The sequence below is a fragment of the Oryctolagus cuniculus genome, chromosome 12 (genome assembly GCF_964237555.1).
Source record: "Oryctolagus cuniculus chromosome 12, mOryCun1.1, whole genome shotgun sequence".
NCBI classification, from domain to species: Eukaryota; Metazoa; Chordata; class Mammalia; order Lagomorpha; family Leporidae; genus Oryctolagus; species Oryctolagus cuniculus.
Genome location: NC_091443.1, coordinates 19485786 through 19509276, shown reverse-complemented (window position 1 = coordinate 19509276; position 23491 = coordinate 19485786). Strand labels below are relative to the sequence as shown.

General features: G+C 40.1%; 1 protein-coding gene and 1 long non-coding RNA gene across 5 annotated transcripts in view; one reads left to right on the top strand and one right to left on the bottom strand.

Moving 5' to 3' along the window:
• AP5M1 (adaptor related protein complex 5 subunit mu 1) overlaps positions 1-23491 on the top strand; it is a 42877-nt gene that overhangs the window by 1392 nt on the left and 17994 nt on the right. For 2 of the 4 annotated variants that reach the window (XM_070053598.1, XM_051822219.2), the window contains exons 2-8: positions 2878-3523; positions 7833-8060; positions 9826-9965; positions 10645-10730; positions 10823-10941; positions 15810-15906; positions 18783-18861. In XM_070053598.1, coding sequence (XP_069909699.1) covers positions 2878-3523; positions 7833-8060; positions 9826-9965; positions 10645-10730; positions 10823-10941; positions 15810-15906; positions 18783-18861 — 1395 coding nt within the window. Of the gene's footprint in view, positions 1-2877; positions 3524-7832; positions 8061-9825; positions 9966-10644; positions 10731-10822; positions 10942-15809; positions 15907-18782; positions 19499-23491 lie in introns of those variants that run through there. The other 2 variants (XM_002718266.5, XM_017348333.3) reach the window with 2 other exon arrangements.
• LOC127483723 (uncharacterized) overlaps positions 1157-23491 on the bottom strand; it is a 31749-nt gene continuing 9414 nt past the window's right edge. Inside the window, exons 2-5 of the long non-coding RNA XR_007910283.2 lie at positions 19532-19647; positions 4262-4333; positions 2203-2280; positions 1157-1285 (exon numbers count right to left, since the gene is read on the bottom strand). This is a non-coding gene — a long non-coding RNA (uncharacterized lncRNA). The remainder of the gene's footprint in view (positions 1286-2202; positions 2281-4261; positions 4334-19531; positions 19648-23491) is intronic.

Genomic DNA, 23491 nt, shown 5'->3' with positions numbered 1-23491 from the left:
TGTTCTCCTCCTCTTCACAGGTAACTCTTGCATATTTGATTTTAGCCTTTTATTTGTATTTTTGAAATTGCATAGTTAAGTAATAATTAAATGTGACTTCATTTCCTTTTCTTGCATTTGTCATGTTTGTGGCAAACATCCCGTTACTTTGTGTTCCTCTCGAGCAGCACTGCCCGTAGCATTTCTAGGATGCTGGGAAAGCGGGAATGTCCTTCAGTGGCGCTGGCTAATATTCTAACCACGAGCCGCACGTGGGTGTTGAGCTCTAAGTTGAGGTATCTCCGCGTGGCCAGTGTCTCCCATGTTGGACCGTGCAGAGCTAGCCCGTTGCTTCTACCTGCTCTGTAGCACTCCTGGTTTGTCTCCTCCACATTTCACCTGTCCTCTTAGCCTAGTGCTCCTCTCCCAAGTCGCCTCCAGCTCTCAGCCGTCAGAACAATGCTGATGTGGACTGCCTCAGCCAGTCCCTGGGGCACACCTCTGCTTCCCCCCACCTGCACATCAGCAGTGAGCAAGGCTCCTGTACCTCCATTCTCCCCTAACCCTGACTCTGATTTTTGCCAGGGAAGGATATCTTCAGGTGCGTGTCTCCATGCAGGAATGATTACCAGTCCTTGCTTTCTCCTTCAGTGAATTGCTTGTGTCCTTTTCTTCCCTGAAAGTTGCTGTTTTTCTCCTGTTGATTTGTAGGAGTTTGTTGTGTATTCTTGATGTTAGTACCATGTCATTTTTTGGTAGTTCATGTATTTCCTTTTGATTTATCATTGCTGTTTGACTTTGTGTTGCCCGTGGTTAAACAGAAGTCACTAATTTTTATGCATTCAGAGTAGTTACTGCGTTGGGGAATTTGTTGAATTCTTCTTCTGTCCATATTTGCCAGAGATTTCTCCCCATATTATCTTGTTTAAACTTTCTAATTCTATCTGTTGTGTTTAGGTCTTTAACCCATCTGTATTCCATCTCTGGATATAGTGTTAAGTAGGACTGTCATTTTGTTTTTCTCTGTATTGTGGGCCAGTTTTCCTACTACCATCTTCCAATCAGTGTATCTTTCCTTTCTTGATTGGTGGAGCTATTGGTACTGTTTATTATGTCCCCGATATAAATATCAGTCTGTCTTATTAGCTACCTCGAACCAATATGTATGTGACTTTGTGGCTTATCTTAGTATCTCATAGAGGTAAGATTTTTACTACTTAAAAAACAGTTTTCAGATTGTTTTCCCACTGTGCTCAATATTTTAGAAGAAAAATGCAAATATGTTTGGGGAAGCTTTTCAGCATCTCTGTGGAGGCAACAAATTGGATTCAGTTAACCCATCTATCACTTTAATTCTGTACAAATTGAACAAATTAATTGTTTTCTTATATCCTGTTTTCTGACCCCTGGGACTGATGTTAAGGCCAAACAGTATTCGCTACATCTTACCCATGGGTAAGTCTAAGGATAATGTCCATTATTTCAAACTTGGTAAGGCAAGTTGGGCTTGCCTCTTCCCCCCACACACATACATACAACAAAACTTGTTTAAAAATTGCTGTCCGGACAGTAATAACATCAGCTAAAGTGTGGTTTAAGTTGCTATTGTAACCCATAATTAGGGCTATTTAAGGGCTAAGTCCTGTTTTAGAAAAAGGCCAAAATAAATTTGAAGTAACAGGTTGAGTCATCTAACAAATGCAGGCATTATGTAGGAGATCAGACTAACTTCTCCTCTTTCTTATGTTTATTTCAATCATGAAATTTGTATCCCTAAGAACTTTAATTTTCCTATAGATAAATAGAGAATAAGACTATGGTTTAGTCCAGAGTTAGCTACTGTTCATATTTAGAGACTTAAAGAAAGAAATGTCATTTACCTGCTAGTTCACTACAGTGTGATAGCTAATTTTTTGCCTTTCTCAATCAGGAAAATGCATCAGATTAGTGAAAAATACTGTTTTAGATAGGCTTTTGACCATTGATAAAATCTGATTTGTTCCCACCCTTTTATTTTACAAGTAAGAAAGTAAGCTTAAGGATTTTGGTGGTTTATTCAAGTTAATAGCTAATGGATGACTTTGTTATGGACTTTGAAGTAGAAAGAAAAGGAATGTGGAAAAGTGCAATTTTGGGAACTAAGAAAATGTAATTTAACAGAGTTCTGTAAATAAGCAAAAGTATCTTCTATTTTCAAAGGGGGGTGGTGAATTAAAAACTTACCATTCAACCCAGAGCATACAAACCATACAGGACTCTCTGATGTTCTTCTTTTTGATTGCCTCCTAGTATCTTCCAGGCCTATAAATGTAAATAATTGTTATTAAAATGATCTTCCATGTGTTTGTAGGCGTTAGCAAGAAGACCCAAGGTGCCTGGGATTCACTGCGGGTTCAGTGTAGTAAAACTATTCATTTAAAATAGTAGCATCTCAACTAGTGCATGCAAAATCGCGGAGGGTTAAGTTGAACGGCTTCTTTGATCCTATGCTCCTAAGATGGAATCAGAGGGCGAAAATCCTTACAAATGCCTGAAGTGGTCCTGGTATACGCTTCTTGCCTATCGAGGGAATTCTAGTGGCTGAGAAGCAAGGATTCTGAATTAGAATCAGGAACTCCACCTATTTAAAAATGAAATCACTGTGCTGAAGGAAGCATATTCATTAGTAAATAGTGATACTTTATATTTTGAGATAACCACAAACATGAAAAAGTTGTTGTGATAGTACTTAACATATAATATTTTCAGTTGTTGGCTTTTGTGGGTATGTGTATGTATTTGTTGTTAAGGTTTCATTGTTACTGTTGTTTACCTTGTGTTTTAAGTGTTTGTTGAAATTCTTCCGTTTTGATTTTACCTGGAAGAATCATATATAATGTTTCTGTTTCCATAATGCAGACGGTATCCAACTGTTGAAAAACGAGCCAGCGTCCACAATGGAGCAAATTATGTGCCTGTTCCTGAAGATGGTCCCTTTCTCAAAGCACTACTCTCCGAACTGAGATTACTGGGTGATGATAAGGACTTCGTTGAGAGCCGTGATAGCTGTTCACGCATCAATAAAACATCCATCTATGGACTCCCAGTAGGAAGTGAAGAACTCTGGCCAGTTGTTGCCTTTCTGAAGAATGACATGATATATGCTTGTGTTCCACTGGTTGAACAAACTCTAAACCCCCGTCCACCATTAATTAGCATTAGTGGGATTTCTCAAGGCCTGGAGCTGCTTTTTGGGATACAGGATTTTCTTTACTCAGGTCAAAAAAGTGACACTGAGCTAAATACAAAATTGAGCCAGCTGCCTGAGTTACTTCTCCAGGCTTGCCCATTTGGAACTCTGTTAGATGCCAACTTACAGAATTCACTAGATAATGTCGGCTTTGCTTCTGTGACTCAGCCACAAAAACAGCCAGCCTGGAGAGCTGGAACATACAAAGGAAAACCCCAAGTTTCCATTTCTATCACTGAAAAGGTAAAATCCATGCAATATGGTAAACAGGATATAGCAGATACATGGCAAGTAGTTGGAGCAGTCACTTGCAAGGTGAGAGTTTCTCTGACATTTGCTTTACTGTACCCTTCTATACACAAGAAGGAAAGTAAAAGTTGCTAAGTTGCTAACTGTTTTACATTGTTTGATAACATTCTTGATTTTTAACTTAAGCAGCAGTCATTAGATGTTAGTTGTGAAATTTTTTTTTGCATTCTTTACCAGTTATATTAGCTGTACATTGCTGTGTAATGAATTTTCCCGTTAACTCGAAAATAAACATGTATTATCCCCATAGTTTCTGTGGGTCAGAACTTCAGGAGCAGCTTAGCTGGGAAATTCCCAGTGCTGAGTCTCTTAGAAGGAGTAATCAGAATTTGTTGCAGCAAATGTCATCTGAAGTTGTGCCTGGGGCTAGAAGATGTAAAGTCATCCCTTGGTGTCCATGGGGGATTGGTTCCAGACCCTTCCTCAGTTACCAAAATCTTGGATGTTTTACTTGCATATAACCTATACACATCTTCCTGTGTACTTTAAGTCACCTCTAGGTTCCTTTTAATACCTAAAGCATTGTTAATGTTATATAAATTGTTGTACCATACGGCAAGGAAAAAAGTAGTCTGTAACTGTTCTGCATGGACACAGTTTTTGATTGTAATTTTTTTTCCCGAATGTTTTGATCCAGGGTTGTTTGCTGGAACCCTCACATGAAGGACCACCTGTATTTGCAAGATAACTTAGAGGCTGGCCAAAGTTGGTGCTTGTTATTGAAGGGAGACCTCTGTTCCTTACCCTGTGGACTTCCCAATGAGCTGCCTGAGGGTCCTCACAGTTCAGAGACTGGTTTCCCTCCTTTGGAATGATCTGAAAGAGAAAAAGAGAGACAGGCAGAAGCTGTTTTTATTACTCACCTAGGAGATCACATAGCATCATCTCCACTACTTTCTGTTCCTTAAAAGCAAGTCACTAAGTCCACATTCAAGGAGTGTGGAATTAGGCACCTCCTTGTGAAGAGTACTGTCAAAGAGTTTGTGGATTTTTAAAAAAAAAAGATCACTTATTTAAAAGGCAGAATTACAGAGAGAGAGCAAGGTCTTCCACCCACTCGTTTATTCCCCCAAATGGCCACAATGGCCAGAGCTGGGATGATCTGAAGCCAGGAGTCAGGAGCTACTTCTGGGTCTCCCATGTGGGTGCAGGTTCCCAAGCACTTAGGCCATCTTCCACTGCTTTCCCAGGCCATAGCAGAGAGCTAGACCAGAAGTGGAGCAGCTGAGACTTGAACCAGCGCTCATGTGGGATGACAGCACTGCAGGCAGCAGCTTTACCTGCTATGCCGCAGCGCTGGCCCCTGTGGGCATATTTTGAAATCATCTTGCCTATTTTTCATTATCTCTAAGGGGTGAAACTGACAGATTGGCAGAAACCTAAAATCATTTTGAAGGGTTCTTGTTTTATTTAAACAAGTCAATAGGTTAATATATGACTCTCGGGGCCAGCACTGTGGCGCAGTGGGTTAAAACCCTATCCTGAAGCACCGGCATTCCGTATGGGTGCCGATTCTAGTCCCAGCTGCTCCACTTCTGATCCAGCTTTGCTATGGCCTGAGAAAGCAGTATAAGATGGCCCAAATCCTTGGGCCCCTGCACCCATGTGGTAGACCCGGAAGAAGCTCCTGGCTTCAGATTGGTTCAGCTCCAGCTGTTGCAGCTATCTGGGGAGTGAACCAGCAGATGGAAGACCTCTCTCTCTCTCTCTCCACCTCTCTCTCTAACTCTGTCTTTCAAATACATAAATAAAAGAAAAAAAAAAGAAAGCAACAGCTAATTAAAAAAAAATATGACTCTGGTTTATGGTTAGAAAATAGGAAAAGAAACAATGAAAATAGTAATACAGTTAGCAAGGATTAATGCCAGGTTGACTAATAGTCAAAAATAATCCTTCAAGTAAGGTTCCTCTGAGTATATACTAATAGTACTCGTATTTATGTTTATTTTTCTGGTATCTTTCTTTAGTCTCTACGCAATGAATGTAAACATCTTATACATAAAACTTACTTTATAAAGACTATAGATAAAAGTATGTTTCAAGAACAGAGAAATAGAATAGTACAGATGGGGATATTGGATCATTCTGTTCTTTTCTTTCTTTTTTAGATGTATTAATTTGTTTGAGAGGCAGAATTATACAGAGAGAGAGAGAGAGGTCTTCCATCTGCTGGTTCACTCCCCAAATGGCCACAACGGCAGGAGCCAAACCAAACAAAGCCAAGAGCCAGGATCTTTTCCAGGTCTGCCCCATGGCTGGCAGGGCTCAAACACTTGGGCCATCTGCTGCTGCTTTCCCAGCTGCATTAGCGGGGAGCTAGATTGAGTAGAGCAGCTGGGCCTCAAATTGGCACTCATATGGGATGCTGGTGCCATAGGTAGAGGCTTAACCTGCTATGGCACAGTGCCAGCCCTCTTCTTCTTTTCACCTTAAAATGATGAAAAAGTTTTGTGTCTCTTTTTAAACTCACTTCTACCTTGATCACAAATACATTGCCTTTGTAATTGGCTCCAGAATTTTCATAGATTATATCAATCAGAAATCTTAATGTAGTTGAACCATTTTATCACCATAAGTTCAGTAAAATAAAAGTAGGAAAATTCACCATTTCTAGTTCTTTGTCATTCAATGAGAGTAAGAAACATGTTGTATAATATAATGTTAATATGCTGTTTAAATGTCTCAGTTCATTGACAGATGGATCCTAGTTTGTTGTTTATGGAATTTTGGATTTTAGTTCTCATTCTTGGTCCTAATACAGATTATCATGATAGAGAACTTTCTTCTTTAAGAAACTTTATCCTTTAAAAGAAAAATGGGGGTAGCACTGTAGTACAGTGGGATAAGCTGCCATCTGCAGTGCCAGATGGGCTGGCATCCTCTATGGGCTCTGGTTTGTGTCCCAGCTACTCCGCTTCTGATCCAGCTCCCTGCTGATGCACCTGGGAAACAGCAGAGGTGGCTCAAGTCTTTGAGCCCCTGCCACCCACATGGGAGACCTTAGAGGAGTTCCAGGCTCCTGGCTTCGCCTTGGTGCAGCCCTGGCTCTTACAGCCATCTGGGATGTGAACCAGCAGATAAAAGATCAATTGATCTCTCTTTCTCTCCTTTTCAAATAAGTAAAGACATCTTGAAAAAAAAATAGGACTGTAGTATAGTCTACATACTAAATGTTTATATAAGTTGTAGGTAAGTTGCATAGCTGTTTGCCAAACATTTAAGTACCTCAGGAATTTATTAAAGATGTTTTATTGTGAAGCTCATTGTAAATAGAAATAATTCTCTTCATTTGATCTTAGTCCAGTAGAAACAAAAGCCTGTGGATTGAAGTTTTAATCCTCACACTAGCACTAATTTTCTTTTTTGTTGTTTTTTTGTTTGTTTGTTTGTTCACTAATTTTCTGTGCCTTTGAGAAAATAACGTTGTGAATCTTTTCTCATTTTAAAAATGAGAAAAGTTCTTAGATGCTTTCTGTTTTCCTAGACCTGAGATTTACATATAGCAGATTGATCTGGAGTGTACTACCTGATTCCTTCTCGAATAGATTTCCTTGTAGATATAGTAAATGGCTGATTGGTTAAGTGCATTGATACCAAACAACTTGTTAGAGGTTTCCATAATGATTGCTGTTTCTGTGACCCCTTTTTGAATGTTGGATTGTTAGGAGCTAGTTCAATAAGCATAAACAGTATTTTTAAGTTTCAATGGTATTATTAATATTTGCATATTTTACTATGTAACTATCAAAAACCAAAAGTAGTTTTTGTTAGTAGTTCACAAATAAAAAGTAAATTAGCAAGTAGTTTAAAAGTTGACGCACTAAAACATGTTAAAGTTTTGAAGTAAGGTTATTTGGCATTTTTATTTTCAAATGCATTGACAGCTACATTATTGTAATTGTCACCAACAGACCTTCATGAAGCATTCATTGTATGTGGCAGTATTCATAATGACTGCCTGCTCTCTAAATTCTTGAACTCATATATATGTCAAGCAGTAGCTAAAGCATTAAAAAGTGAAACATTTTATACTAGAACTGGGTAGTCCATAACTTTTTTAAAATCCACTCAACAAAACATTTTTAAGTGTCTCCTATGCATAGCAATGTGCTAGGCATTTAAGATGTGAAGAAAAATATAACAATGTTTATTTTCCAAAAATGTAAAGTTTCAGAAGGGAAATGGGCGCCAATGCCGATAGTTGATTGGCATTAAGTTAGGGAAAAAGACTTTGATGAATTCAGAAAAGCCTCAGACTGACTGCAGCTACATGCTTCTGAGATCTTGGTAATAGCCACTTCCGTTTATATTACAGTGTGATTTGGAGGGATTCATGCCAAATGTAACTGTCAGCTTGCATCTCCCCACCAATGGATCTCCACTTCAAGACATTCTGGTTCATCCTTGTGTGACATCTCTTGACTCTGCCATTCTGACTTCTAGTAGCGTTGATGGAATGGATGATTCTGCATTTAGTGGACCTTACAAATTTCCATTCATCCCACCTCTAGAATCATTCAACTTATGCTACTATACTTCCCAGGTAAACAATCTTGGAAAGGTTGAAACTTGGCTGTCTTTACAGGTGACCATGGATAAGCAGATATTCATATTCTTGTTCCAACTTTTTATGAGTTATTTACCAGTTGTTGAAGAATGAAGATGAAGATTCAGGTCTCCTATTTCTGGTGTCTGTAACAGTGTTAAATAGTTTTTAGTTGATGCATTTTTAGCTGATGAGTTTATTTGGTTTTTAATGTTCCCTAGTAAGGAGTCCATAGTCAGAAGATAGATTCTGGCCGGTGCCACGGCTCACTAGGCTAATCCTCTGCCTTGCGGCGCCGGCACACCGGGTTCTAGTCCCGGTTGGGGCTCCGGATTCTGTCCCGGTTGCCCCTCTTCCAGGCCAGCTCTCTGCTATGGCCCGGGAGTGCAGTGGAGGATGGCCCAAGTGCTTGGGCCCTTCACCCCATGGGAGACCAGGATAAGTACCTGGCTCCTGCCATCGGATCAGCGCGGTGCGCCGGCCGCAGCACACCAGCTGCGGCGGCCATTGGAGAGTGAACCAACAGCAAAGGAAGACCTTTCTCTCTGTCTCTCTCTCTCACTGTCCACTCTGCCTGTCAAAAAATAAAAAATAAAAAAAAAAGATAGATTCTGGTATTATTTAGTCATGGTTTTAACAATGTGTATAAGATACCTGTACTCTGAGGCAACTTTATTTATAAATATATAATATGATTATAGCTATTCATTGCTCATTGACTAATGGCTGTGTGTCAGACCTTGTCTTAGAAACCCCACATGTATTTTGTCTGGTACTTTTAACCCTCATTATCCCTATTTTACGATGAGAATCTCAGAGAAGTTATATTATGTGCATAAGGTCGTATAATTGATAAATGATAAATGGCAGAGCAGGACTTTGAGTCCATGTTTTCCAGCCCCAGAAGCCCAACTTATTTTACTGCATGGTTAGTCTCTTGTCCTAATTATGAATAGACAGGATAGAGAAACTTATAAGGTAAACTAAGTAAAGGGAATTTGAGAATGCAATAAGCAATCTTATGGTCATTCAAGAAAGAGAAAAATAGACCTAGACCATACTGGGACTAGAACAGAAACTTAAAGTTAAAATCTCTCTTTATCTGTGGTCCACACTGTCTGTCTCAGTCTCTCAGTTGACTTTCTCTGCTTTCTGGTGACTGTACAGCTCTAGAACCTGTGCTGTATAAATAGAATTTCTCTGTGCCTTCACATATAACAAAAAGAATGATTGACTCACCCTAGCCTACAGAGAGTTTCCCCTCCGAGCATGATGACCAGTCTGGTAATCTGCAGGGCTGGGGGCTGGGGGAGAGTCACAGGGTACACAGGGAGCAGCAAGAGCTCTGGGCAGGAATCAGTCTGTCCAGGTACATGTTCTTTATGGTACAAGTCAAAGAACCTGGAGCAGGTGAAGACGGATGAACAAGAGCAGGAACAGGAATGTATTGTCCATCTTTGAAAGGCACCTTTCTCATCTCTGGGAACAGAAAGAAATGGAAGAATCCCTACCCTTAGAATGAATGTAGATCGGTTTTGGCTACTGTCAAAATGGTGGAGTTACCCATTAGTCCTGTATTTATATAATGACTATTATATAAAATATACATTATGTATGTATCATATGCAGTGTATACACATACACAGTATAATGTATTAATGTATATAACATAGTACTGCCAGGCTTTGTTTTTCAGTCACCATTGATATTTTATATCTGTTATTCTGAAAAGTATATAAAATTTGTTTATTTTTTTTTTCAGGTTCCTGTTCCGCCAATTTTGGGTTTTTACCAAATAAAGGAGGAAGACATACAGCTAAAAATAACAGTTAATTTAAAACTTCATGAAAGTATAAAAAACACTTTTGAATTCTGTGAAGCTCACATACCTTTTTACAATAGGTAGGAGTGAAATAACATGACGTCATGATTTTGGCCAACCTTAGTACATTCCTGCTGCCCCCAGATAATTATTTGTCTTTATTTCTTTAATCATACTTTTAAGATTTAAAGTATTTTATCTTATTCAAGTACATGCTGATTTTGAACCAAAACAGTCATAAAAGTAATTCTTTACCTTTAAATGCCTCTTCATTTTTCTCACTAAACTTGCTAATGTACCATAAACTTAAGCCATTATAGTTTCCAGAGGGATTCTTTTATTACTGGTTTTAATTCTAGTAATTTCTCTATATTTTACATACGAATATAGCCCAACCAACAACATGGTGAATTAGCCAGTTGTAACATAAACTTCTTCATGAGTTTTAGATTTATTCTGCAGTATAATTAGTTTTAAAGTATAACAAAATATATAGTAATAATCATAGTTTTTAATATTATGCCAACTTGTATGATTGTATTAGTATATCCTATATGATTTTATAGTTCTCTTTAGAACCAATAATGAAATCTATATCATCAAAAATGTTCATTATTTGTTCTATTCTGCACACTTGAACAGAAATCTGATTTTATACTGTCTTTATATTAACTAATAGTAGCAAGATTGTAAAACTCTTAGGAGTGATATATCTGATCTTCTCATTGTCTTTGTATTTTGTCCCTTTCCTTTTTAAAGAGGCCCAATTACACATTTGGAATACAAAGTTAGTTTTGGCCAGCTTGAAGTATTTCGAGAGAAAGGCTTATTGGTTTGGATTATTGGTGAGCAGGGTTTTGTTTATTTTTTTCCCCCTGCTTTTCATTTGCTGTAGAATCTCCTTGTTAGTAGTTGATTGATGTGCTTGTGATTTTAGGCCAGAAGTTTCCCAAATCAATGGACATTAGTCTTTCTGGAACTGTAACTTTTGGAGCCAAGAGCCATGAGAAGCAGCCATTTGACCCGATTTGTATTGGAGGTACAGCATATTTAAAGGTAAACATATTTAAATGGCTCACCACATTAAAGCTCCTCCTTTGCATTTAAATTGCCTGTAGTTGATTTTTTTTTTTTTAAGATTTATTTATTTACCTGAAAGTTAGAGTTATAGAGAGAGAAAAGGAGAGGCAGAGAGAGAGAGAGAGAGAGAGTCTTCCATCCACTGGTTCATTCCCCAGTTGGCTTCAACAGCCGAAGCTGCGCCAATCCGAAGCCAGGAGCCAGGAGCATCCTCCGGGTCTCCCACATGGGTGCTGGGGCCCAAGGACTTAGGCCATCTTCCGTTGCTTTCACAGGCCACAGCAGAGAGATAGATTGGAAGTGGAGCAGCCGGGTCTCGAACCAGAACCATATGGGATGCCGGCATTCAAGTTGTGGCTTCACCTACTAGGCCACGGCGCCAGCCCTGCCTGTAGTTGATTTTTAATGTTCTTCAATATTTTTATGGAATTCTATTCTTTTTGTCTGGGCTAAGTCCCTTTTTTATTCTTTTTGTTTAGTATTAGTCATTTGTCTATTTCACTTAACACTTAAAAAACTACTTAAAAGGCCGGCGCCGCAGCTCACTAGGCTAATCCTCCGCCTAGTGGCGCCAGCACACCAGGTTCTAGTCCCGGTCGGGGCGCCGGATTCTGTCCCGGTTGCCCCTCTTCCAGGCCAGCCCTCTGCTGTGGCCAGGGAGTGCAGTGGAGGATGGCCCAGGTGCTTGGGCCCTGCACCCCATGGGAGACCAGGAAAAGCACCTGGCTCCTGGCTCCTGCCATCGGATCAGCGCGGTGCGCCGGTCGCAGCGCGCCGGCCACGGCGGCCATTGGAGGGTGAACCAACGGCAAAAGGAAGACCTTTCTCTCTGTCTCTCTCTCTCACTGTCCACTCTGCCTGTCAAAAAAAAAAAAAAAAAAAAAAAAAAACTACTTAAAAATTTTAAGGGAGGCCGGCGTCGCAGCTCACTTGGCTAATCCTCTGCCTGCAGTGCCGGCACCCCGGATTCTAGTCCCGGTCGGGGCGCTGGATTCTGTCCCGATTGCTCCTCTTCCAGTCCAGCTCTCTGCTGTGGCCCGGGGGGGCAGTGGAGGATGGCCCAAGTGCTTGGGCCCTGCACCCGCATGGGAGACAGGGAGGAAGTACCCAGCTTCTGGCTTCGGATCGGCGCAGCGCACCGGCCGTAGCGGCCATTTGTTGGGTGAACCAACGGAAGGAAGATCTTTATAATACAAAAAAAAAAAAAAAAAAAAAATTTTAAGTGAAATAGTTCAGTATAACCTAAACATTCCAGCTTCACCTCTTAGTACCCAGCTCTTCGTTACCAGATTGAGATTGTTATGCAGAAACACACAATGCAGTCCTCGCGCTCTGGAGAGTTTCCGTGATGCCATCAGGGAGCAGCACTCTGCATTATTTGGTCTGCCAAGGACAGTGAGCCTTGCTGGCTGAGGGGACAAGGATGGCTTTACAGTGAAGATGGAGTTTAAGCTAAACTCTGAAACCTGGGTAAACATGAATTTTAAACCTTAAAGATTGACTAACTCTTGTTTAGGTATAAAAGTGACTTTAAAACATGAAGGGGGCCAGTGTTGTGGCACAGTGGGTTAAGGCACCACCTGCAGTGCCAGCATTCCATATGGGCACCAGGTCAGCTGCTCCACTTCCGATCCAGCTCCCTGCTAATGTGCCTGGGAAAGCAGTGGAAGATGACCCAAGTGCTTGGACCCATGCACCCATGTGGGAGACTTGGGCGAACATCCTGGCTCCTGGTTTTGGCCTGGCCCAGTTCTGTCTGGTACCAGCCATTTGGGGAATGAATCAGCAGATGGAAGACTTCTCTCTCTTTCACTCTCTCTCTCTCATTAACTCTGCCTTTCAAATAAATAAATAAATCTTTACCAAAAAAAATGAAGAAGGATTAACAAGACATAATTAGGAACCACTGTTAGAAATACTAGTTTATGCAAAGGTGAATTCATAATTTAGGTTTATATTATAGAAGGTTTGACTCTGCCTTTTATTCCTTTGGCTGATGTGCTTTTTTGAGTAGAGAAGTAGTCTTTCACAAAGTTAGGTTTTATGAATTCATGTGAATTGAATGTAAAGAAGGTGAGTGAAAAAATAGAGGCAAAGAAATCATTTTATATTTCTATTAATATTCCAAATGAAAGGTAGTTAAGTTAATGATGGTGACCCAGTGTCATGTCAGCAGAAAGAGAAAGGAAGAGAGAAAAAGAGAAGGAATGTTGCAAGAGCCTTGATAAAAGTAAAGCCTTGGGGCTGACCCTGTGGCATAGCACGGAAAGCCACCAACTGCGGTGCCAGCATCCCATATGGGCGCCAGTTTTAGTCCTGGTTGCTCCACTTCCGATCCAGCTCTCTGCTTGGCCTGGGAAAGCAGTAGAAGATGGCCCAGGTCCTTGGGCCCCTGCACTCACATGGAAGACCCAGATGAAGCTCCTGGGTCCTGGCTTCAGCCTGGCCTAGCCCTAGCTCTTGGGGCTATTTTGGGAGTAAACCAGCAGATGGAAGATCTCTGTCTCTGTGTATCTCACCACACATTCCACTCCCACTCTGCCTTTCAAATAAATAAAAATAAATCTTTTTTAAAATATTAACCTGCTGTAGATTTATTGAATTTCAAGACTGGCCTGTAGTTGTTTTGGCAGGATCAGACCAGATAATTTCATGGGTGATCCATGGGCCAGACATTCCCAATCCGTGCTCTAGAGAGAGCTCAGCTGTGTGGGATTTAGGAGCTGTCTGCAGAAAAGAAATTGTTGAGGCAATAGAAATGAATATGATCAAAAAAGATCAAATGAGGCAACCATTCAGAAGAACCAGTGAAGATAATTGAAAGAATTCACCAAAAAGGTAGCAAGAAAATCTAAATCAAATGGTACCAAAGAAATCAAAGAATAGAAAATACAATCTGTATATACAGGCACTAATGAGAAGAGGTAGTAAAGTCAGAAATATGCTGGTGATAACTCATTACTTCTTTCTTGGCTTCAGCTATGTTCACAAGCTTTGTTTCAAGGATTATTATAAAAATTCCTACTTAAGTATTTTTTAGAAAATATATCAGATGTTGCTTCATTGTATATATTTTTTTAAGATTTTATTTATTTGAGAGGTAGAGTTACAGACGTAGAGAGGGAGAGATGGAAAGGTCTTCCATCTGCTGGTTCACTCCCCAAATGGCTGCAAGAACTGGAGCTGGGCCAATCCAAAGCCAGGAGCTTCTTCAGGGCCTCCCTTGTGGGTGCAGGAGCCCAAGCACTTGGGCCATCTTCTGCTGCCTTCCCAGGCCATAGCAGAGAGCTGGATCAGAAGAGGAGCAACCAGGACACACACAGGTGCCTACATGGGATGCCAGCGCTGCAGACAGTGGCTTTACCCAGTACGACACAGCCCCAGACTGAATGAGTTTTATGGTATCTCTATTGTGTGGAAATCAATGTTGCCATGACTTACAGCTTCAGAATGATACCAAACAAGCGAGCAAAAGCCCTTTACTATCAGAAATGATTTGAGTTGCAACAGGAAAACATTGCTGAGATCTCAAAATTACATCAAATCCTAAATCACATCCAGTGCTTGTGATAAATTTTGCAATTAAAAGAGAAAGACAGTGGAAGAAATTGGCAGGGAAGTGAGATCGGAGGAAAAAAATATAGAAAAGATACCAGGATGTTGGAAAATCTAGAGCGTTTATCAGTAGAGATGAGGGGAACTGTGTAAAAGGAGACTAGCTCTGTAACATAAAAATTTTTTTCATAGTTCACATAAGACTCAGAGGCACCCCAATGTTATGCCTTCATAGAGAACATACTAATGGCTCTGTTTCAGTAAAGTATGATAATTGGCATTTATAGTGATAACCCTACATTATCAATGCAATCTAGAAACTATAGATTATAATTAGAAGAATTTTCTAGGTGAAGGAAGGAGTAACATCTCTTTTTTTAAATTTTTAATTTAGTTTTTATCCACTTGAAAGGGAGAGAGACAGAGACCAACAGAGAGAAGTTTTCCATCTGCTAGTTCACTCCCAAAATGCCTACCACAGCCAGAGCTGGGCCAGGCCTAAGCCAGGTCTCCCATATGGGTAACAGGGGCCCAACTACTTGAGCCATCACCTGCTACCTCCTGGGGTGCACATTAGCAGGAAGCTGGAATCAGAAATGAAGCCAAGTCCGCAACCCAGGCACTCTGATATGGGATGCAGGCTTCCCAGGCAGCACCTTCACTGTGCCTGGCACCCTCCCTCCCCCCCCACAAGATCAAACTTCTAAGCTTAGTTCTGTAAAAGTTAAATTTTAGATTTCTGGAGAATTACATAGAACAAGTCATTTCCCACAGACACAGGATAAACCAATCTTCTGTTTTAGTCATTGCCTTCTTGTATTCTGCTGGAAGAATGTATGTTCCTGTGTGTAAGAGACTATGTCACAGCCAAGAGCTGTGCTCAAGAGCCCAGCCAGCTCTTGTAGCCAGTCAGATCTGAGTTCAGATGCAGCTTGGCTGCTGAAGCACTGGGAAGCTATTTGCTTCCATCTGTGAACCTCAGTTCCCTCGTGGGTGCCTTGTGGAATGGATACAGGTTATGTCAGTGAAGTGCTTGGCATATGTCACGCAATTCATAATGGCATCGTAAGAAGAAATGGCCCCAATGCAAAGGTAGAAACTCTGTGTGCGCTGTATGTATACACACACATTCACACACACAGTTTGGTATTTGTGAACTGCCTAACATAAATTCCTCACAATCATGTTGAAGGGAAGAAACATGACCTTTCCTTTTTTTTTTTTTTTTTTTTTTTTAATTTTTACTAAATCATCATCTCAGTTTGGTGCATTTTCTCTTCTTTTCCTAGCTTCATTTTAGAATCCTGGACTACACACTCACTGGGTGTTATGCGGATCAGCATTCTGTTCAAGTTTTTGCATCAGGAAAACCAAAAATAAGTACACGTAAGTTGTATAGATTCAAACCAACTTAGTGGGATGGAAATGTGTAGTTATTATGTAAAATTAAAACGTAACAGAATTTAAAGATTGGCGATAATCCCAGATTCCACCTGACAGGAGAGTTTGTGAACTTTACACTGTGCTCCACTTTCTCATAAGATAATTGGATGAGTAGCAATGGGAAGAGATGGGCTTTGCTGCAAGATTGGATTTGTTTTGCTCTGATTGTAATCTGTCCTCTTACACAGAGAATTCACAAGAGCTTTAGTAAGACAGACAAGGATTTGAATATGGCTCAGACATTGGCCGTGTATCTTTGAGGAAGTTAGTGAACGTCTTGAAGTTTTTATTTCCTCATCTATAAAATGAAAATAATAGTATTATTTACCTCAAGATTGTTATGAGGCTTAAAATTTTAAAAATTTTTAGCAATGTAATCAATAGGCATTATTTATCACCTTGTCTCTTCTGCCAACAGAAGGTCAGTAGAGAGAGTATTTCTTCCCTTCAGTGACTGTTAGTTGTAAAACAAAACAAAAAACAAACAAGACATCTAAGAGTGTGTGAGTGTGTATGCAAATGTAAGGAGAGAATAATTTATTCAGCTCAAATATGTAGCAAAATAGAAAAGTAGCTAGAGCGAAGTGAAGTTAGTTAAGGAGAGATTTTTTTGCCCCATATTAAAGAGATAAACTATTATATTTAGATAAGAATAATCCTAGTTTATACCATTCTTATGATGGTAATATATTTAGATAATTTTTACTTATTTATTTTCATTTATTTGAAAGAGACAGAAAGGCCAGCACTGTGGCACAGTGGATTAAAGTCTCAGCCTGCAGCACGGGTATCTAATATGGGTGCCTGTTCAAGTCCCGGCTGCTCTACTTCCAGACCAGCTCCCTGCTAATGCACCTGAAAAAGTAGCAGAACATGGCCCAAGTCCTTGGAGCCCTGCACCACGTGGGAGACCCAGAAGAAGCTCCTGGCTCCTGGCTTTGGATTGGCCCAGCTCCGGCCGTTGCAGCCACCTGGGGAGTGAACCAGCAGAAGGAAAACTGCACGCACTCTCTCTCTGACTCTACCTCTCTCTCTAAATCTGACATTCAAATAAAATCTTTAAAAAAAGAGAGAGAGAGAGACAAACCTTCCACACACTGGTTCATTCCTTGGATACCTATAAGCCAGAGTTGGGCCAGGCAAAAGCCCAAAAAGCAGGAATTCATTGCTGATCTCCATGAGTGACAGGGACCCAAGAGTACTTGAGCCATGATCTGCTGGCTACCAGCAGGAAGCTGGATTGTAAGTGTAGGAGTCAGAACCAGAACCTGGCACTTCAGTGTGGGATATGAGTATCCCAAGCAGTGACATGAACCACCACACTAAATGCCTACCCTGCTATTTATCCTTTTTTTTTTTTTTAAGATTTATTTATTCATTTGAAAGTCATCGTAACAGAGAGGCAGAGGCAGAGAGAGAGAGATCTTCCATCCGCTGTATCACTTTCCAAATGACTGCAACAGCTGGAGCTGGGCCTATCCAAAGCCAGGAGTCAGGAACTTATTCTGGGTCTCCCATGTGAGTGCAGGGGCCCAAGGCTTGGGCCATCTTCTACTGCTTTCCCAGGCCATAGCAGAGAGCTGGATCAGAAGTGGAACAGCTAGGACTCAAATCAGCATTCATATGGGATGCCGGCACTGCAGGCAGCAGCTTTACTGGCTATACCACGGTGGTGGCCCCCTGATATTTATCCTTAAACTAAGGATTAGGGTCTCCAAAGTAGGAAGAATAGGGCAAGAATCTCCCTCAGAATTTCAAAAAATTCATAGAGCTCAGAACTACAGAATTGTGATTGGCATAGAATAATAAGTTATATGTAACCATAAGACAGTATTCCTTTTTGTTTTAAAAAAAGATTTAGTTATTTATTTGAAAGAGTTAACAGAGTGAGAGGGAGAGACAGAGAGATCTTCCATCTGTTGGTTCACTCCCCAAATGGCTACAATGGCCAGGGCTGGGCCAGGCTGAAGCCAGGAGCTTATTTCACATCTCCCATGTAGGTAACAGAGGCCCAAGTACTTGGGCCATCATCCACTGCTTTTCCCAGGTCATTAGCAGAGAGCTGGATTGGAAGTGGAGCAGCCAGGACATGAATCAGCACCCATATGGGATGCCGGCATCTCAGGTGGTGGCTTTACCCACTATGCCACAATGCTAGGCCCAAGTCAGTATTCTTTACTTCCCTGTATCTTATTTCTTTCCTCTCTTTGCTTCAAAAAGTTAGGGAAAATATAAAGAAAAGAATGACAAATTGGAAATGAGGTGTTTCATACAAGCTCAGAGATGGATTGTTCAAATACTTAAAAAACCCTAGATTTTAATTTCATTTGCTTTTTAGAGAGGCAGAAAGGGAGAGACAGAGATCTCCCTTATACTGGTTGACTTCCCAGTTGCCCACAATAGCCTCCTGCTGGCCTGGGACCCAAGCCCAGGAGTTGGGAAGTCAACCCAAATCTCCCACGTGGCTGGCAGGAGCCCAGATACTTGAGCAGTCACCCCTGCCTTGCAGGGTCCACATTAGCAGGAAGCTGGAGTCAGGAGTGGCAGCTGGGTGTTGAAAGCAAGCACTCTGACACAAACAGGAGACTTGAGAACCTGTGTCTTAATCACCAGGCCAAACACCCAGCCCAGCCCATATTTTTCAAGTAGTAAAAGGTATAACAAAACCTAGATAACGGTAGAATTAAAATGAATATTTCAATATGCTACCTTGAAATGATTATATTCCTCTATTTCAAAAAAAAAAATTACGCCTGCTTTCTTCTTGAAGTTTTGCCAGGATAAAACAATCTTATCATTAATTTTTTTCTTTTTCTTAGACCGGAAGCTAATTTCTTCTGATTACTACATCTGGAATTCTAAAGCCCCTGCTCCAGTAACATATGGATCATTATTACTGTAATTTTCTCATGTATATATGGGATTTATAATGATGGTAACATAGCTTAAATGGAATCATAGTTTTGTTTGTTTTTTTTTCTACTTGTCTGCATATAACCAGTGAATGAATAATCATTGAATGATTTTTAATTAGAAAAACACTTTTATTGATATTTTTAATCTGATATAGTTTAAAAACATTTCAAATGGTAATGTCTCCAGTTTTTTTCCATTTAATCTTTTGCAATATGACTCATAGCACAGAAGCATAGTGAGTCACTTTGGCTTACTTGAGACTCATCCTGGGCCATTCTGTCATCTGCTCGCCTTCCTGCCCTGTTCAATGCAGCAGGCATTGCTAATCAATCACAGCCCCCTTTCTACACTGAGCCTTCCTGGGTAAAAACCCAGGCTCCTTCTCAATGTAGAGTTTGAGGCAGCTGCTGCAATGTATTTGTAGAAGATGTGCAGGATAACTGTTGGTTCTTCCAAACCTAAGTACTAAGCTCCTCTTTCAACATGTTAAAGAATACCAGAGACCACCCAACAACTATAAATCTCTTAAAAAAACAGCCAGTGGAGACAGAGCAAAATGATTTATACAGTATCCTTTCTTAGAACCATCTGATTCACTAATAAAGAGTCTGCATCTTTCTGTTTGGGGCGTTGATCTCTGTTCTCAGATTACCTTGAAGGAAGCTTGTTGATCTGCCACAACATTTTGCTTAGGACGTCAGTCAGGCACAGTCAGATGGGTGGGATACCTTCACAAGGTGAGCAGAGTGTTTTGTGATCATTCAGTGTCTGCAACGAAATTTTTTAAAGATAAATTTCTGAATACTGGATTTTTAAATGAGTGAATTCAGGTAATAATTCAAAAACTATTCCATAGATAAATTCATTTAATTTATTTCAGTCTCTTATAGCATATTGTCTCTAAATTTGTCACTTTCATATTCTTATTACCACTTGCTTGATTTATTCACAAACCATATAGTATTCTTTGTTCCCTACCTGTCTGTACACTTAATGTCACGTTATGTTTTCAGAGAAGTTCATGGTCAGTTTAGACTTATTACCAATTCAAGAAAATCAAGAGCCTCAAAACTTAATCTATGTAAAGTTCTTCTTACAGAACAAAATTAGAAGCACTACTTAAAAATATGCATTATAGGTTAATATTCAATCCAGTTATATCTTGGGTTCTATTTTTAAATGAGTCTCTTAAGGAAAAGCTTAGAAAAAGCTGCTAACTCCTTGAAAGAGAGGTATAAGAATTTGAAGGGATAGTTCATATACATTTAGGATTTGAAATACGATTTTTTAATTAAGATCAGTCCTACTCATTATAAACTCATTTTCTGCAAAGCATTATCATGCCATAAGGTTCTATGTTCAAACTTATCCCAAGTAACAAAGAAAAGAGACTAACTGTCTGACCAGGACTTTAAATTGTTATTCTAGCTTAATCATAGATAATCAGTAGTAAAAATTGTTCCTTTTGTTAAAAGAAAATATCATTCCTCATAAGTTATTTATCACTCTTAAACACAAAACTTAACATTTCACTTGTGTTAATATTAATGATGCCATTTGGCAATCATAGTAAGATGGGCAAGAGGTATTTTTCTAGTGAGAAGGCAGAGATTCAACATAATTATTCCCTAAATAAAACTTTCTCTGTGAACAGTTAGAAAAACCAACGATCTTTAATTTGATGTTTCTAGAAACCTGAGGGAAAGATCAGGAATACTGGGAAGTGTAGGGGCGACGAAGGACCTGGTGCCATCTGTTGCCATTGCATTCTTACATAACACCACAGAACCGAAGCAACTTAGCGTTTTCCTCCATTGAGATCATCTGGGCACACTGATGCTTTTGATTTTGTCTAGAAACCTGTCACTTCAGGATAATTTCTGAAGACAAAGTCTGTTTCCCGTTTGGTAGGTGACCTGTTTAATGTTTTCCCTGTGTCTGGGAACTCCTTAGTGTAATTAGCGACCTTTGAACTCCACGACTAATCCTGAGCTATTTTGTATTCCTTACTCATCTTTAAGGCTGGACCTTTCTTTTCTTCAGAGTCCGCTGCCACAATTAAAGAAGAAACAGCTGCATTTCAAAGGGATTCCGATTCCAGAAGCTTAATCGTGATTGACATGTTCTTATTCTAAGCTATAAGACACTCTAAGAGTCCTTTCTTGGGTTAAAACTTCAATCATTTTCTAAAAAATTATCTCACTATGGATTTTATTCATTTTCTTTGATAACTATTCTTTGCATTTTTTACTTGAAAGATGCTTTGCGTTTGCAGTGAATATGAGCAACTACTTCCAGTGAAAGATTTGGATGGTGTCAGACCTACTCTAGATGCAAAATTTACTGAATTCCTTTTTAGTGCCAAAAAATGATTATGAAGTCCGATTCTATCTTATGGGTAGTTATTCTTAAGTGAGCCCCCCCCCCCCCCCAAAAATAGTGTCAGATGTCTGAGAATGAGCTGTAGAAAAGGTGGCTCATGATATTTTGGCAAAACCATTTTTTCTTCCACTTTTTAATGACAAGACTTTTAAACTTTCTTAAGCCAGCATCAAAGTAGTTAGGATACCCTTATAGTGGTGGCTTTTTTTTTTTACTTCTTCAATAATTAATTCAAATGTTAAGTTTGTAGTAAATAGCCTTGTCAGGAATTCTTAGGAGAATTATTTGTTTAAACAGGTTTTTTTTATTACACATTAGTCTGTCCTGTAAAAATAGTTTAATTTTTTCATGCCACATCAGTACTTCTACTAGATGAAAGTTCTTATAGTTTTATATACTGTATGAGTTAAGATCTTTCGAAGCAGACATTTTACATAAAAGCTACTAATATTTTTCCTTCTAGTTTTTGCTGCAGTATTTCAAAGTCCTCCATATCCCTGGACACACAGACCCCTGTGCTGCCCCGGCGAGGGAGGGAGGGAGGTGAATTATCCAGAACCTCTGCAGGCACTGCTGCCACAGCAGAATGCTTGTCCCTAAGACAAAGGTCAGAAAAGGGCTGTTAATAAATAGTCCTCAGGTTCAAGGGACTTTTTTCGGATTACATCTTAAATTCCAACAAATCAGATTTAGGAGTTACTGAAAGTGAAATTGATCCATCCCTCATCCAAACTTTGCAATACTTTCCTGTTCTGACATCATTTAGATAGTTAGCTGTATTATCAGATTAGAAACCATTGTACCAGGCTGCTGAAAGGAAAAGGAGGCAAAAAGCTAAACATGGGATGAATTCTGAACCTTTTAACCTGGCTGAAGTACGTTGGTCCCTGTTATGCAAATACCTTCAATCCTCTGCTAAGTTCAGTGGAAATAATTTTCTTGAATGACAGGTTTATTCAGCAAGGATTCAGTTGGTGATTAATCCCCCTTTGATCTAGGGTATTTCACTTAACTACCAGTTACCTCTTTCTGACAAAGTGCAACTGAGATTAGGGAGATCACTAGAACACAACGAGGATGTGCGTTTATTCTCTATAACCTTTTAAAGCAGGGGCCAAGAATGCAATTTATTTTCAGTATTTGAAGATGTAAAGTCCTGTCTGCTGAGTTAGAAAGTCAGTTGAATACCCAATGAAGTTTATGTCTTACGTAATAGAACAAACATTTCTTTTTGCTTTGCCTGCAGTTATATTAGGAAACATAGGCTTTAAGAAAGAAGAAACAAAAACTACATTTCAAGTATAGCTTCTAGTTCTGTTTCATTTACTAAAGTGTACACATATTTCGCCCTGAGATAACCCAAAAATCAAGGAAGGGACTACAACTTCAGTTGCGAAAATGCCTCTATTTTACTAAACTACAGGGTTGCTTCTCCCCTCTCCCACTAGCGCCATCACCCTTAGAAAGTGGCATGCCACGTGGTAAAGAAGTCCGATTGGGGAAAAGCTACTGTCACACACAATTATCCATCTTCAGATTTCTGATTTCAAAGCTTTGTTTCTTAGTATAGCAGTAAGTAAAATCAATTTTTTTCCCTTTCTTGAGGAAAAGGAGCTTATTCCCATTAAGAGAATAATTATGCTCATTTTCAGACCACATATTTTCTTCATAAAGGTAAATGAAGTGGGTGCTGGGTCAGATGTCAAGATACTGCTTGGATGCCGGCGCCACAACTCACTAGGCTAATCCTTCACCTGCGGCGCCAGCACCCCGGGTTCTAGTCCCAGTCGGGGCACCAGATTCTGTCCTGGTTGCCCCTCTTCCAGTCTAGCTTTCTGCTGTGGCCCGGGAGGGCAGTGGAAGATGGCCCGAGTGCTTGGGCCCTGCACCCTCATGGGAGACCAGGAGGAAGTACCTGGTTCCTGGCTTCGGCTCGGCACAGCTCACTGGCCAAAGCGGCCTTTTGGGGGGTGAACCAACGGAAGGAAGACCTTTCTCTCTCTCTCTCTCTCTCTCTCTCTCTAACTCTGACTGTCAAAAAAAAAAAAAGATACTGCTTGGGATGCCCACATCCCACAACTGGCTGGGTTGGAATCTTGTCTCTGCTTGCGATTCAGCTTCCCGTTAATGCACACCCTAGGAAGCAGGAGGTGATGACTCAAGTCCTTGGGGCTCTGCCACTCACATGGGAGATCCAGATTGAGTTGCAGACTCCTGGCTGCAGCCTGGC